The sequence below is a fragment of the Marmota monax genome, unplaced genomic scaffold (assembly GCF_021218885.2).
Source record: "Marmota monax isolate L192 unplaced genomic scaffold, Marmota_monax_Labrador192_F-V1.1 WCK01_AAM20220418_F8-fsc00021, whole genome shotgun sequence".
Classification (NCBI taxonomy): Eukaryota; Metazoa; Chordata; class Mammalia; order Rodentia; family Sciuridae; genus Marmota; species Marmota monax.
The window spans coordinates 15875719-15892373 of NW_026695228.1; the positions used below are offsets into that span (position 1 = coordinate 15875719).

At 35.4% G+C, this 16655-nt stretch overlaps 1 protein-coding gene and 1 non-coding gene across 2 annotated transcripts in view; both read right to left on the minus strand.

Annotated features, from left to right (window-relative positions):
• The window catches only part of Ano10 (anoctamin 10), a 191851-nt gene that overhangs the window by 134124 nt on the left and 41072 nt on the right, over nucleotides 1-16655 (minus strand). Inside the window, exon 10 of the mRNA XM_046437177.2 lies at nucleotides 5910-6101. Coding sequence (XP_046293133.1) covers nucleotides 5910-6101 — 192 coding nt within the window. The remainder of the gene's footprint in view (nucleotides 1-5909; nucleotides 6102-16655) is intronic.
• Nucleotides 15464-15541, minus strand: LOC124088243 (small nucleolar RNA SNORD45). Its single transcript, XR_006850310.1, has one exon. It is a non-coding gene; the product is annotated as a small nucleolar RNA SNORD45 (small nucleolar RNA).

Consider the following 16655-nt stretch of genomic DNA (forward strand, 5'->3'; position numbering starts at 1 on the left):
TGAAGTGATATGTTATGCAACCTCTTTTTTCATTCATTATAACTGCCTGGATGTTCATCTAAATTGTTCCACATAGCAAGAGTTTGTTCCTTTTTATTGCACAGTGGCATTCTATGGTATGAAGAACATTTGGTCTGATTCACTTTTGTGCTATTACAAATAAAGCTGCTATAAACGTTTCTGTACATATTTTTATATGAACATAATGTAACTTTTCTCTGAGATAAATGTCCAAAGGTAGAATCATGAGTTTATAAGGCAACTACATGTTCAGTCTGATAAGAATGAGCCAACTCTGTTTCCAGAGTTGTGTGTCATTTTATATTAATTATTCTGCATCCTTACCAGTTCCGGTACCGTCACTTCATTTATTCTAGCTACTCTGATAGGTGGGCAGTAGTATCTAATTGTGGTTTTGGTATGCATTTCCCTGGATAATGTGCAACATCTTTGTCCTCTTTGGAAAAATGCCTGTGCATATGTTTGGTCCTTTCCAAACCAGACTGTTTATTTTCACTATTGAGTTTGGAGAGCTCTTTATATATTCTAGATACTAGTCCTTTATCAGATATGTGGTTTGCGAATACTTTCTCTCAGTCTGTTCATATTCTTTCACATGGGCTTTCACTGAAGAAATTTTAAAAACTGTCATTAAATTCAATGTATATATTTTTCCTTCTTATGAATTATACTTTTGGTTTTACATCTAAAACCTTTTTTCTTTCCTCTAGAACCAAAAGATTGTCTGCATTTTTTTCCTAAAGGTTTTATAGGTTTACATTTTTTACTTAATCACACGATCCATTTTGTGATTTTTTTAATAAAGTGTTCCAATTAATCTGGCACCAGGTTTAAAATGCTGTCCTTTCCCTAAAGAATGAATTACTTTGGCAGCCTTGTCAAAAACCATGGTATGGGTCTATTTCTGAGTTTTCAACTCCATTCTTCTGTGTCTCTCCTTCTACTAATACTACATCATCTTGATTACTGATTACTTGATTATGTAATAAGATTTAATATCGGGTAGCCAGGTAGCATGTCTTGTCCTAACACTTGATTTTTCTCTCTAAAGATTGGTTTAGATATCCAAGTGCTTGTGCTACCCATATAAATTTTAGAATAAACTGTCTATGTCTGTAAAAATCCTTACTAAGATTTTGACAGTTATTGCATTAAATCTATAGATCAACTTGGGAAGAAATGACATCATTATTCTGTTCAGTCTTCTAATTCACAAGCATGTTAAGTTTCTCCATTTACTCAGATCTTTGATTTCTTTCCTCAGAATTTCATAATTATCAGCATTCAGATCCTGAACACGTTAAGTGTATATCTTCAAGTTCTTTGAAGCAATTACAAATGTTGCTTTTTTTAAATTTCTTCACATTTCATTGTTAGTATATAGAACTATGACTAATTTCTGTGTAATAATCATGAAACCCTACCAAACGCCCTTATTAGCTCTAAGAGAGTTCTGCAGATTCTTTGGAACTTTCTATGTAAACCATCACATCATATGCAACTTGGGACTGTCTTATTTCTTCCTTTTCAATTAGTATGTCTTTTACTCTTTTTCTTGATTATTTACACTAAACTTCCAGTACTTAGGCTTAATAAAAGTAGTAAGAGTACACATGCTTGCACTCTTCTCAATCTTAGAAAGAAAGCATTCATTGTTTCACCACTGAGTATGATATGAACTTTAGGATTTTAATAGATGTTCTTTATCAATTTGAAGTATTCTTATTTTTCTAAGTTTGAATGAGGTTTAGCTTTTGTCAAATACTTCATCTGCATTGATTAGTATAATCATGTGATTTTCTTCTTTAGGTTATTATGGTGGATTATATCAATAGATTTTCAAATGCAAAAGCAGGCTTCATCCCTGGACTAAATCCCCCTTATAATGGTATATAATTCATTGCCAAATTATACTTGCTAGTAGGTTTTAAGATGTTTTGTGTATATATTCATGAGAGATTTTTAAAAACTCTTTATGTCTGGTTTTGCTATTGAATTGATAGTATAATTCATAAAATGAATTGGGAAATCTTTTTTCCTCCTCTATTTTCTGTAAATTAGTGTTAATTCTTTCTTTTTTTAATATTTATTTTTTAGGTATAGATAGACACAACAAAATGCTTTATTTTTCTGTGGTGCTGAGGATTGAACCCGGGTCCCACCTGTACTAGGCAAGCACTCTACTGCTGAGCCACAATCCCAGCCCTATCTTTCTTTAATTTTTTGTTGTTGTTGTTGTTATAGTTGGGCACAATACCTTTATTTTATTTATTTTTATGTTGTGCTGAGGATCGAACCCAGCATCTCGCATGTACTAGGCGAGTGCTCTACTGCTGAGCCATAACCACAGGCCCCAGTGTTAATTCTTCTTTAAATGGTAGAATTCACCAGTGAAATTATCTGAGTCAGATCACTGATTGGCAGGGGAGGGGAGGGTCTGTAATTACAAATTCAATTTCCTTCATGGTAATAGGTCTGCTTAAATGGTCTATTTCATTTTAGGTGAGTTGTGGAAGTTTGTACTTTTTGAAAGAATTAGTTCATTTCACCCAAGTTGTCAAGTTTGTGCTTGTAGAGCTGCCCACAGAATACCCTTTTTACCCTTTTGATGACTATAAGATCTGTAGTGACATCCTCTTTCATTTTTATATTGTTATTTGTCTTTTCTCTCTTTTTTAGTCTTGCTAGATGTCTATCAATTGGAATTTACCTTTTCAAAAAGCCAGATTTTTGTTTCACTGATCTTTTCTATTATTTTTGCTTTCATCTTCACTGGTTTGTACCTTCTCTTTATTATTTCTTTATTCTGCTTGCTTTGAGTTTATTTTCCTTTTCTAGTTTCTTGAACAGGAAGTGAGATTTTTTTACCTGAATTTTTTCCAGCACATGCATTTAATGCTACAAATTTCTTTGTCAGGGCTGCTTTACCTATGCCTCACAAATTTTGATATACAGTACTTGCATTTTTATTTAGCTTCACGATTCTTTTGATTTTCTCTGACACATGGCTATTCTGAAATGTGTTATTTGGTTTTTAGGTATTTGGATATTTTGCTGTTATCTTTCTGTTACTGATTTTTAGTTTGGTTCCACTGTGACCATACTTTGTATGATTTCAATTCTGTTCTATGTACCAAGATATGGTCTATCTTATTGAACATTCTGAATGCATTACAAAAAAATATGTATTCTATTGTTGTTGGTTGGAATGTTCTATAATGTCAATTAGATACTGTTATTTGATAGAATCAATAAATTCTTCTGTATTCTTGTTGATTTTGTATTTAGTTGTTCTATCAATTGTTGAGGAAGGAGTGTTGAAATCCTGAACGATAACTGTGAATTTATCTACTGTTCCTTTCTGGTCAGGTTTTTTGTTCACCTCTTGTTTGGTAGATATATACCTAAAGACTGATATTATCTTCCTAAAAAATTATCATCACAGAATATTCCGCTCTGGTAATGTTTTGCTCAGAAGTCTACTTTCTCAGATACTAATATGGCCACTCCTGCTTTTTTAGAGCAATAGCTCCATATTTATCTTTTTCTTTCTTTTTACTTTCAATCCATATATATCACCATTTAGACTGAGTTTCTGATAGACTATATATATGTACATACATTTTTTTCTTCAATTGATATCTTTAGACCATTTACATTTTAAATAATCATTAATGTTAGGACTTCAGCCAGTCATTTCTTCATTTTCTGTTTGTTCCTTGTTTTTCATTTCTGTTTTCTTTTTCTTGCCTTACTGAGGTTTACTTAATTATTTTTTAGAATTCCATTTTGATTTATCTATAATATTTTGAGTATGTCTTTTGTATAAATTTTTAGTGGTTGCTCTACGATTACGTTATATAACTTATCATATTCTACTTGTCCCATCACTTACCAATTTGAGTGAAGCATGGAAACTTATCTCTTTTATTATCCTTTTTCTATATTTATCTTAATATTTTCTTCACATGTTTAGAATTATTAGTATTATAACTTTTGCTTCAAACATCAAAAAAACTAAGAAAGCTCAAGAGAAGAAGGAAAGTCTCTATTATGCTCACTTGTATTTTTGGTTGTTATACTTTTTCATTGTAATGATACTGTCATTTGATGGAATCGATGAATTCTTCTGTATTCTTGCTGATTTTGTATTTAGCTGTTGTATCAATTGTTGAGGAAGGAGTGTTGAAATCCTGAACAATAACTGTGAATTTATCTACTGTTACTTCTTTTACCATTTCCTTAGTTTGGAGAACTTTCTTTAGTCATTCTTTTAGAAAAGGTCTGCTGACAGGAAATTCTTAGTTCTTCATCCGCAAGTGTCTTGATTTTTCCTTCATTTCTGAAGGATATCTTCTCTTGATGTAGGATTCTATATTAATAAAATTTTTCTTTAAGGACTTGAAACTATCATGCTACTTTCTTCTGGCCTCTGTGGTTTCCAGTGAGAAACTGGCTCTTCTAACTGTTTCTCTCTTGTAGGTAAAATGACATTTTTCTTTTAGTGTTCCCAAATATTTGTCTTAAGTTTTCATATGTTTAGTACAATGTGTCTTGACACAGATTTCTTTGGACTTATCTAGTTTGGTGTTTACACAGCTTATTGAATCTATTTTTTTTTTAGGTCTTTCACCAAATTTTAAAAGTTTGTGGCCAGATTATTTCTTCAAATATTTTTGGCCCCTCCTTCATCATTTCCTATAACTTTAATGAATGTTACAGTCATACAGGTCACTGAGGCTATGTTTATTCTTTTGGTCTATTTTCTCTGTTGTTTAGATTGTGTAATTTCTTTGTTACATCTTCAAGGTCCTAATTCTTTCCTCTATCCCATCTTCCATTCTGCTGTTGTACCCATCCACTTAGTTTTCTGTCTCAGCTATTATATTTGTCAATTATAAAATGTCAATTTGATTCTCTTTTATAGCTTCTCTTTTTTTGCTGGGACAATCAAATTCTTTTTCATTTGTTTCAGGTGTGTTCATAATTACTTGTTAAAGAATTTTTATCATGACTTCTTTAAAATCTTTGTCCAGTATTTCTAACATCTGTGTCATCTCAATGGTGGCATGTGTTGATTATCTTTTTTCATTCAGTTTGGTATCTTTCCAGTTCTTGGTATGATGAAGGATTTTTAAAAAAAAAAAATAGAAACCTGGGCATTTTGGGTACTATGAGGCTCTGGGTCTTTAAACCTTCTGTTGTAGTTGGTCCTGGATGGCACTCCAGCAAAGGAAGAGGGGTAATATCTTGTTACTACCAGGTGAAGGTAGCAGTCCAGGTTCCCTAATGGATACCATTAATAGCTGAGGCAGGAAATCCTTATGATTACTAGAGAGAAGTGGGTGCTCTGGTTTCTCACTAGACCTCCACTAACATCTCCTTGCTGAGAGAGGTACAAATGCCTGATCTGTATTCCCATGTCACCTCCACTGCACACTCCATTATGCTTACTCTGAGTTCACCTAGCAGGAGCCTCATTACTGCCTTCACAGGTAGGAGCAGAAATCTAGGCTTTCATGTGGTCTCCACTGAGACTGCATCAGGGAGGGCCTCTTTCTACCCCAGGAGAAAAAGTCTCTGCCAGATTCTTTCCCTGAGAATTATCAGTTTTAAATCTGTAAGGGTCCTCAGAGGTTATATCTTTCATCTTATCTGCCCCACATGCCAAATTTTAAATTTTAAAAAGTGAAGCCAGAGAAAGGAAGTTAAAGTTAATGGCTTTGTAAGGTCATATAGCTATTATGCTGCTGAGTAAGGACTAACCTCTAGTTTTGCTAATCTCTCTTTTAGGGATTGCTTTTTTGTTTGGTGTTTTTTGTTTGTTTGTTTGTTTGTTTTGTCATAATGTCTCATATTTTTAAAAATATTTTTTCTCAAATAATTACCTGCCATACACCAATACTGGCTGAAGGTTCTGAGAATGGACGTTTGAGGACTCTGCACATTTTTAAGGCATCTGAATTGACTTCAGTGAAATTATTTAGCACAGCAAAGGCAGCTGCTAATGGGTAAACACAGGAGAAAAGGCTCACATAACCAAACTGCAGGAATAACTCCAGGTAATCATCGAAGGTTCCCTGCAAATGTAAATGACAAGAAAGAGGTATTGTTTTAATGTTATATAATAAGAATACTACCCAAAGTGATTTTATATTAAATCACTGAAATATAGAATAAAAAAGATTTAGCTGCTCATTTTCTTGTGCCAAATTACTGAATCATTATATTTTTTGTATGGCAAACAATGGCAAAGCTAAACATGCTTGCTCAACCAACTAAAAAGAAATAATCCAGTGTTTTTGTTAGAAATGGCACCTTCGCATCATGGACACCCCAGAATATCAGTCCCCGACCTTCCATTAAATAAATCAATGGTGATCATGCCAGTGAACTTGGTAATGATCACCAAAACTTTACCTTTTCATTAAAAGGGGGGAAAAATCAGAAAAGTTTCCCAGAATCAATGTTTTTATTACTCTAGAATCTAACCCTCGGCTGACAGCAACTCAGATGGCAGATAATGAAGAAAAACAGCTGAGTTTTATGGAATTGTATCATACTTTCGTTTTATCTCCCAATCCTTGGGCTCTGCAGCAGCCTTGAAACATAACAGCATGCATTCCCAGTATCAGAGGCAACAGAGTGGGAATGGAGATCTTTGAAAGCCTCCTTCCCAAAGGGAAGTCATTATTCCACATGGCTAGTGCTGCTCTAGAACACTCCCACTCAAAAGACTTGTTTTCAAAGTCTCTCCCAGTGCCAAAGGCTTCTCCCTAGGGGTGGTTGTCAAATGTTCCAACATTATGTCTCCCTGGGTGGAGGGTGGAACTCTGACAAACAATAGACTAGCCAGAGAATTAAAGGTAAAGCTGAGGAATGAGAAGTCAATAGGTGATTTAAAAAGCTCTAACACTTTCCTGGGACTCTAGAAGAACAGGCACATGCATACAACCATATACATGCTCACAACCATATACATGCTCAGGAGAGACCTGAGAAAACTCTATGATCTCACTTCTAATTGACCGTGATGCTATGCACAAACAGGAGCTGTAAACTTCTTGGTGCTTATGGCATGCCCAACACAAAAGCAGATACCTAACGCATAGCTAAGAACACTGAACTCAACAACTGCAAAGTTCACATTCTTCTCAAATGCAAGTGGAACATGCTCCAAGACAGATGTTATGTTAAGCCATGAAACAATTCTCATAAATTTAAAAGTCTTAAAAATCATACAAAGTATCCTCTCTGGAAACTGGAAATCAGTAACAAGGAAATTTCAGAAATTCACAAATATATGAAAATTGAACAACATAAAAAAAAAGTGTCAAAGAAGAAAAAATCACATGAGAAATTAGAAGATATTTTAAGACGAATGAAAATAGGGTACAATATACCTAAACTTACAGGATGTCACAGAAGCAGTGGTCAATGGTAAATTTAAGACTGTGAATGCATCTGTTAAAAAATAAGACATCTCAAAACAATATAAACTTCTGTCAAAACAGACTTGAGAAAGACAATTAAACTAAATCCAAAGCAAGCAAAAGGAAATAAATAACTGGATGAAAATAAACAAAATAGAATAGGAAACTAGTAGAGAAGATCAATGAAACAAAAAAATTGGTTCTTAGAAAAACATTTTTTAAAAACATGAATGGATGGATAGATGGATGGAAGGAAAGGAGGAAGAAGTAAGAAAGAAAAACCATTATTTAATGTACTAGAAAAAAAGAGAAGATTCAAATTACTAAAATCAGGAATATAAGAGAGACTATTACACTGATTATAAGGATTATAAGGGAATATTATGAATAATTGGATGCCAAAAGAAAATAGAGTATAGATAAAATGGGCAAACTCCCAGAGTGACACATCTACTAAAAGTGACTCAAGAAGAAAAGAGCATCTCTTCTGTTTCTGGCAAGTAAAGAGATCAAGTTCATAATCAAAAACTTCCACAAAGAAAAGCCAAGACCCAGACAGCTTCACTGGTGAACTCTATAAAATTTAAAGAAGAATTCATAACAGTGTTCAAACTCTTCCGAAAAGGAGAGGAAGGAACAATTCCCAAATTATTCTATGAGGCCTATATTATCCTAGTACCAAAATCATACAAACACATTGCAAGAAAACTATAAACCAATATTTCTTATGAACAGAAATGTAAAAGGCCTCAACAAAATACTATCAAGCTGGATCCAGTAGCATATCAAAAGTAATTTAAACCATGACTAAGTAAAATTAATCCTAGGATTATGAGATTAGTTCAACATATATGTATCAATTAATGTGACCAACCACGTTAATATAATAAAGTTTAAAGACAGAAAAACAAAATCCAAAACCCTTTCATGATAAAAACACTCAACAAATTTGGAATAGAAGGAAATCCCGTCAAGCTGATAAGCCATATCTACAAAACAACCACAGTTAACACATTAAAGGTTAGAGACTGAAAGCTTCCCAACCAAGGTCAGGAGTGGGACAAAGACACCTGTTCTTTTCTATTCAACACTGACCTAGAGATTCTAACCAGTAAAATTAGGCAAGAAAAAGAAATGAGCTATCCAGAAGAGTTAAAAAATTAAAGCTATCTGTATTTGCAGAAAATATAATCTTATACATTCCTGAAGAACCCACAAAAAATCCTGAGACCTAACAAATGATTTCAGTAGAGCTGCAGGATTCATGATAAACACACAAAAATCAATGGAATTTCTATATACTAGCAATACAAATTGAAAATAAAATTAAGAAAACAATTCCAGTCCTAATAACATTGAAAAGCATAATTTATCTATAAATGTAGCCAAATTAGAGTAAGACTTGTGCACTGAAAACCATAAAACACTGTTAAAAGAAACTGAAATATACCTAAAAATGTACAGACATTCTGTATTTACTAAGGTGGAAGACTTAATGTCATTAAGATGACAATAGTCCTCAAACTGATCTGTAGATTCAGTGCAATCCCAATCAAAATTTCAATTGCATTTTTTTATAGAAATGGATAAGCTAATTCTAAAACTTGGAGGGAATTTCAAGGAACCCAGAACAGCCAAAACAATCTTGAAAAAGACAAAGTTCAAAAAAAAAATCACAATTCCTAATTTTAAAAACCTACCACTAAGCTACAGTATCAAGACAGGGTGATACTAGCATAAGGAAAACAGACAGGTCTAAGGAATATAGCATTAAGAATCCAGAAATAAACCCCTACATCAAAGGTCATATAATTTTCAATAAGAGTGCCAAGACCATTCAATGGAGAAGAAATGATCTTTTCAATAAATGGAGGTAGGACAACTAGATATCAAAGAACAAATTTGAACATGACCTCTCCCTCACATCAAACATAAAAATTAACTCAAAATGGATCAAAGACCTAAATATTAAAGCAAAAGCATAGAACTTTCACAAGAAAATCTAGGGGTAGATTTGACTGACCATGGGATTAGAAATAATGGTTTCTTAGATGTAACCCCAAACTCACGTGCATCAAAAAAGAGAGATAAATCAGACTTCAAAATTAAAAATATTTGTAGATCAAAGGACAATATTAAGAAAAGGAGGGCTAGTAGTATAGCTCTGTGGTGAAACACTTGCCCAGCATGTGTGAGGCCCTGGGTTTGATCCCCAACACTGTAAAAGACAGAAAAAAGAAAGAAAAAGAGAAAGTAAAAAGACAATCCACAGAACAGAAGGAAATATTTGCAAGTTATATATCCAATAAGAGACTTGGATTCAGGCGGGGGCTGGGGCTGGGGCTCAGCGGTAGCACACTTGGCTGGCATGGATGAGACACTGGGTTCGACTTTCAGCACTGCATATAAATAAAATAAAATAAAGGTCTATCAACAACTAAAAAAATATTTTAAAAAGAGACTTGGATTCAAAATATGTAAATAATTTTTACAACAGAATAAAAACACAATCCAATCAAAAAATTGGCAAATAATGTGAATATATACTCCTCCAAAGAAGATATACAAATGACCAAGAAGCACATAAAGAAATGATCAACATCTTCAGTCCTTAAGGAAATATATGTCAAACACACAATGAGCTATCATTTCAAACCCACTAGGATGGCTACCAAAAAAAAAAAAAAAAAAAGAAGAAGAAGAAAGAAAATAACCAGCAGAAAATTGCAAGTTGGGATGAGTACATGTCAAAATCAGGACTCTAATACAGGGATGACAGGAATGTAAACCATACCACTGCTTTTAAAACAATCTTGTGATTCCTACAAAAGTTACTCAGGGAGTTAACTCATATGACCCAGAATGTGGTAATGTATGTTTATACATATATTCATACGAAACCTTATAACATTAGTCATAATAACCAAAATGTAGAAACAACTCAAATGTCCATTACAAATGAACAAAGTGCAGTATATCCATAAAATAGGATATTATTCAGTCATAAAAAGGAATGAAGTGTCAGTACATGCTACAACATGGACAATCCTTACAAGCATTATGCTTAGTAAAAAGAAGTCAGACACAAAAAGTCACATATTACATGATTTCATTTATATGAAATGCAAAGAATAGGTAAATCTGTAGTTACTGTATTAGCTTTTCATCACTATGATGAAATACCTGACAAAATAAACTTGGAGGAGAACAGGGGTTTTTTTGACTCAAAGCTTCAGGAGTTTCAGTCCATGATCAGATGGTTCCATTGCTTTTAGGCCTGAGGCAGGAAGAAATATCATGGTAGAAGGCATGTGGAAGAAAACTGCTCACCTCAAGGTGGCCAGAAAGCATAGAGAAAGAGAGCGCCAGGGGCCAGGAACAAGATGTACCCTTCAAAGGTACCCACCCCTTTCCAGTGACCCATTTCTTCCAATTAGGCCTATCTCCTAAGGTTTCCACCACCTCCCAACAGCACCATCAGCTGGGGACCAAGCCCTTCAATACATGAGACATTGGGGGACGTTCCAGACCAAACTATAACAGACATAGAATATAGATTAGTGCCTGCCAAAGGCTGGGGAAAGGAGGACTGCTGATGGACATGGAACGATGAAATGTCTGGAGTGACAAGGGGTGACAGGAGCACAGACTTGTAAATTTACTACAAACTATTAAACTGTGGTGAATTTTATGGTAGGTAAATTACATCTCAATTTAAAGTAAAGAGAAAAATACCACTGATGGTAACAAGAAACCCAGCCCAGAGTCACTAAGAGAAGTAGCAGAAACATTAATGAGGCCAAAGAAGAGATATATTACTGGCTTCATTAGTGACAGAAAATGGGGATACCATAAGGAAATCCCCCTTTCTGCAGAAGGGAAGTGAAAAAGAGTCACTGTGATCTTTAATAACTGCAGAAAGGAGCCTTCAGTGTGGTGGGACTCCTGGGAATGGTAACTCTTAACCTCAGTCACCACCTCTGGACAGTGCCACTCAAGTGCCTCATCAGAGGCTGAGGGCTCACAATACCTCACATGTCCTGATCTGGGAGATCAGGACAAGGTACTGTGTACTAGCTAGGTACTGTGATCTCAGGACACAGTGATCAAGGTATAGAGCCAGCCTGCATGACACCAGAAGCCACGCTCACATCTTATTGCCAGTGTTTATCCAACTTCTGGCATCCTCATGTCTCAGGATCATGCAGCACCACACAATAATAATTCCAGTTTAAGAGAAATATTTATACACTGTTTCCAAACAATATTGAAATAATAAGCAATATTGAGCACTATATTTAAAGTTAATAAATATAATAATTATTGCTATATCTCCCACATGGTCTTTCATCAAGATAAACATATTAGGATCAGTAGCTGACAGCTTTAGTATAAGTCAGATTCTACTTCCAGCCAGTTTCTTTTCTTACTTTATACTTCACTTAAATAGAAAATCCTAAACACAGTTGTGGGGAGTAGGAATGGAGGAAGTGCTTCTTTCAAATGCTCCAGATATTTGCATGAAATAGCCCAGGGATTCCAGGTCTCAGTGGCTATTTTCAAGATTCAGCAGAGAGTAACACCAAACACTTGTACCTTGGAGCTGGCAAGCCAAATGTTCAGCTTGGGCTCAGTGGGGAGCAGTCTCTAAACTGCTCACTGGTTGCATTTGGCTCCAGAAAATATTTCCTTATGTTGTGTTGCAAGCATCAAGATGTGGTTTTTAAATATGCCCAGGAAAATAAAATAACATCAATTTACTTCCTTGAAGAGTGAAGAAATCACAAGTTGGGAAAGAGTAAAAATTTTAGCAATCAAGCCATTTTTACCATAGTTCAGTCTTAAGAAATCCTAACATCTTATGCTCAGCATTCAAAATTATATTGTTCCAGCTTGTAAAGGTCAAGCCTTTGTAGGTATGTGCAGTCAGTATCTCTCAGATGCTCCTGGGCAGGCTCTGGGAGTCACACACAGGCCTCTGGCATTGTTAATGTACAGAGCCCTTCCCAGCAGCACAGCAGTGCACTCTCTATTCTGTGTTTCAATCCCACCAGGGGATTCTGAGTGAATCAGTATTTTTGAACTTCTGAGTGCATTTGAAACAATAAATTTAGCAAACCAGGATAACCCAACATCAACAAGGAAAAAAAAAAAAACATGTTTAACAAAGTAAATACACACATAATATAAGAATACATTAACTAAGGCACTTCTCTACTTTATTCCCTGGAAAGTTAGGAATGACCAACTAAGACAATTCTAAGAACTTAATTGCAAACTTTAAGAACAAAATAGTTTTTAAAAATACTATGACAGTGAAAGCCATAGCTAATTTTACATATCTACTTTATTAAGTGTATGAAGATATAGTTCCAAGTTTGGAGTGACCCACCCCACTTGCTCCTTACATCGTTTGTCTCAGAGTTCCCTGCACAGAGCTTACTCATATAATGTAGATTTGAATGGCAGGAAAAAAGCATAGAATGAAGGCCACCAGGGCAGAGACCACAGAATCTGGGCTGTTCTTTTCCCAACACTGTTCCTTATTAAGTATTATACTGAATGCCTGCTAAATGCTCTATGTTTGAAACAGGGTTTCCATAATGAACTCAAGTGACTGAGAAAGGAAAATTGTGAGCTGATGGTTTAAAAACCCCAAATAAGATATTAGCATACTTGACCGTAGCAATGTACATAAAAACACTGAACAAATAGTTAATCATTCAAATTTGAACATGGTGTTCCATTAGGAAATGTACTCATATTAATAAAAACACTAATAAATTAAGGAAATAATATAACAATCACAACAGAAGCAACAACAACAAAAAACCCTTGATAAAGCTTAACATTGTTCATGATTTTAAAAATCTTTAGAAAATAAGCAACATAAAACATTTTTAAACTGATAAAAGTTATATATATATGTTGGAACAAATATAACACCCAATGGAGAGAAGACAAAAAATCAGGAACAAGAAAAATATTGCTGTTATAACCACTTCTATCCAAATTACACTGAACATGAGAATAAGCTTAAAAGATATAATAAAAAGAATAAAAACTGAAGAAAGAAAGAAAATAGACATTTGGGGAAAAAAATACTGGAGCATTCAGCAAACATGTTCGGTAAGACTCAAAACTCAACAGCATTTCCATATGCTAGCAATGATTAGAAAATACATTTTTAAACACATGTATAGGGAACAGAGAAGTCTCAAAGTATCTACCCAAGGATAACTCATTATAAAATTAAAAAGAATCCTTACAATCTGCCAGCAAGTCAACCAAGTGATCAAGCACAGTGGCCCCACCAAAGGGACAAGGGTAGAGACTCCTGACTGGTACAAGAGCAGGGCACCTCCAACATCATTCACAGTGGCCTCATGAGGAAATGGACAACAGATTCAAAAAAGTCAGTGTCTTCAAGCATGAGAGAGGGAGACTATTCTGGATCTGCAGTTTTCAAACTTTGTAGCTTAGACTCTTAAACGTTACTGAGGATGTTAAGGACATTCTCATGTGAGTTTTATCTAGCGATATTTATCATATTGAAATTAAAACTCAAATTTTTTCATTAATTCATTAAAATAATAACATTAACAAAAATAAAATATCTTTAGAAAAATATACTTGTTTTTTAACATAACTTTGATTATTTTTTAATTAATTTTTTATTTGTTTTAATTAGTTATACATGTCAGTAGAATACATTTATACACTTTGACATATCACACATAAATGGGATATCATTTCTCATTTTTCTGAGTATACATGTTGTAGAATCATATTGGTCATACAGTCACAAAAATATATAAAGTAATAATGTCTATTTCATTCTACTATCTTTCCTATCTCCACATCCCCTCCCCTCCCTTTACTTCCCTCTACCTAATCTAAGGTAATATTATTCTTCTCTAGTGCCCGCCGCCTTATTGTGAATAAGCATCCACATACTACAGAAAACATCAGGCCTTTGGTTTTTTGGGATTGGTTTATTTCGCTTAGCATGATATTCTCCAGCTCCATCCATTTACTGGCAAATGCTACAATTTCTCTCTTCTTTAAAGCTGCATAATATTTCTTTGAGTATATATACCACACTTTCTTTTTCTTTTTTTTTTTTAGAAAAATACACTTGTTTAAGTGTAAAAAGGGACATCACTTACATTTTTGGCAAACCTCACTAATGTCTAGCTTAAGAGACAGCAGCTCACTTACTGTGGGGTGATTATTATTCTGGGTGAAGCAGGCATTGTGAAAATTCAACCTTCCTTGGCTAGGTAGTTGGGTAAAAACTAGCAGTTTCAAGAAAAGGACAGCAGTGGACAGTGAAGACCCAAGAAGCTGCACAGCCCTAGTCTGGAGCTGGTGGAGCAGGGGTCAGGGGCGCCAGTTGGTCATCCTAGGTGTGGATACGACAGAGGAATTCCTTTTTCTTATTTGTTCTATTCTGCATTTGCCAAGTTTTCTATAGTAAGTGAGCAAGTATTACTTTTACAATAATGTTCTCAAAAATTTCAACCAAACTGCTTTTTCCCAAAGCTTGACAACATTATTTTAGACTCATGCAGGCAGTCAGGATGGAGTCCCAGAACATGTAATCCTAAATTTTCTGACTTCAGTGAGGAGCAAAATACACCACAAGGGAAGGATCAATGCACCAGAAACAATCATCTAGAACAAATGTGCCCCAAAGCATTTCTTCTCTCCAAATACATTAAAGATAACAAATACCTAATGCTGCTCCAGTGGAGAGAGTACACTGGGAACTTATGGGAGACCAGGAGGACCCTACAGGCAAGCTGAGAAGGAACCCTGTAAGCCTGGAGTTCACTTACAGTCCCAGGACCTGCCAGGGAGATTAATACACCAGTTCTTCTCATGTCACATCACAGATCCTCTGAGCTGTACAACAGAAAGACTATAAACTGGGAAAACCAAGTCTTGACCCCTGTTCCTGATTTAGTCACCAAATGACTAACAACATAGAGCTTCTACTTTTCTTCAAAATCTCAGTGTAATTCTAGAGCTGAAGTGCTATCACACATAAGCAGTAAATTCAGGTAATATGAGCCTCCTTCACCTTCCTTCATAAAGGCATTGTCAGTTGGACTGAAATGCCACAAGAGGCAAGATCTATGATCTTGGCAGTGTCACCTTATTGCATGCAGTTCTCAGAGAAGTAAGAACTGTACACACAGGTCTGTGTTGTTTGGATTACTGTATACCATTTACTGAGCCAGGGAAAAGAGGAGAAAGTTCTCTGGAGACATTATGAGCTTGGTTTGGGCACTTTAGGAGGTGATGTCATTTACCCAATCTCAGAGAAAAAGAATAGCCGAAAGCAGATTCTAACGGATTATAGGAAGAAAATTAGGACACTGACAATAATATGGAGACTTTATCTCAAGAAATTGTGAGGGACAAGAAAGAGACAGGACAAACCACACAGGAGGTGAAGGGCTTGCTTAGTTTAAAATAGGAAAGCTGCTGAGGATTGGGGCAGGCACCAAGAGGAAGGAAGGAGAGCCAGGAGCAGCTGGTGAAGGCTGGGAAAATGTGGCCTCTCCAGGGCAGGGAGGGTGAATGATGAGCATGATGGAGAGACTGCTGGGTTAGTTTCTGGAACAGCATGAAGGAAGAAAAACAAATCTGGCTCCCCCCAAAAAACTACTCCTTGCACAAGCAAGAAGAGGATCCTGACATAATGTGACTTAACTGAGACTGGGTTTTAACCCACAGCAGATGGGCATTCAGAAAGGGCAGCTCCACTGTATCCACGAGCTCCCCATCTCTAACTCCTCCTCTGTGTGCATGTTCTCTGCCGTTCACATATAAACACACGTGGCACTGTCATTCTAGTTGTGCTGTGTATTTATACTTTATATCTTCTCCCCTAAACACAGAAATGATAGAAAATGCAACTGTGTATATAGATATTTTAATCAAAAGACATATTCCCAGTCAGAAACAAGAAAAAAACAGGTGCATACGTAAGAAATGGAATAAAAGCAAGATGGGAAGGCAGAACATGGCCAGGCTCCAACTCCACAGGCAGGCCGAGGTGGCTCAGATCTGCTTCCTGTCAGGCAGGAGAACTGAGAACAGAGAGCACCCTTCCTTGGAATTTAACTGGAACCAGGCGGAAAGTCAACCCCCACCCATCTTGAAAGGGAGGCTGCAAAAAGTTACAACTGC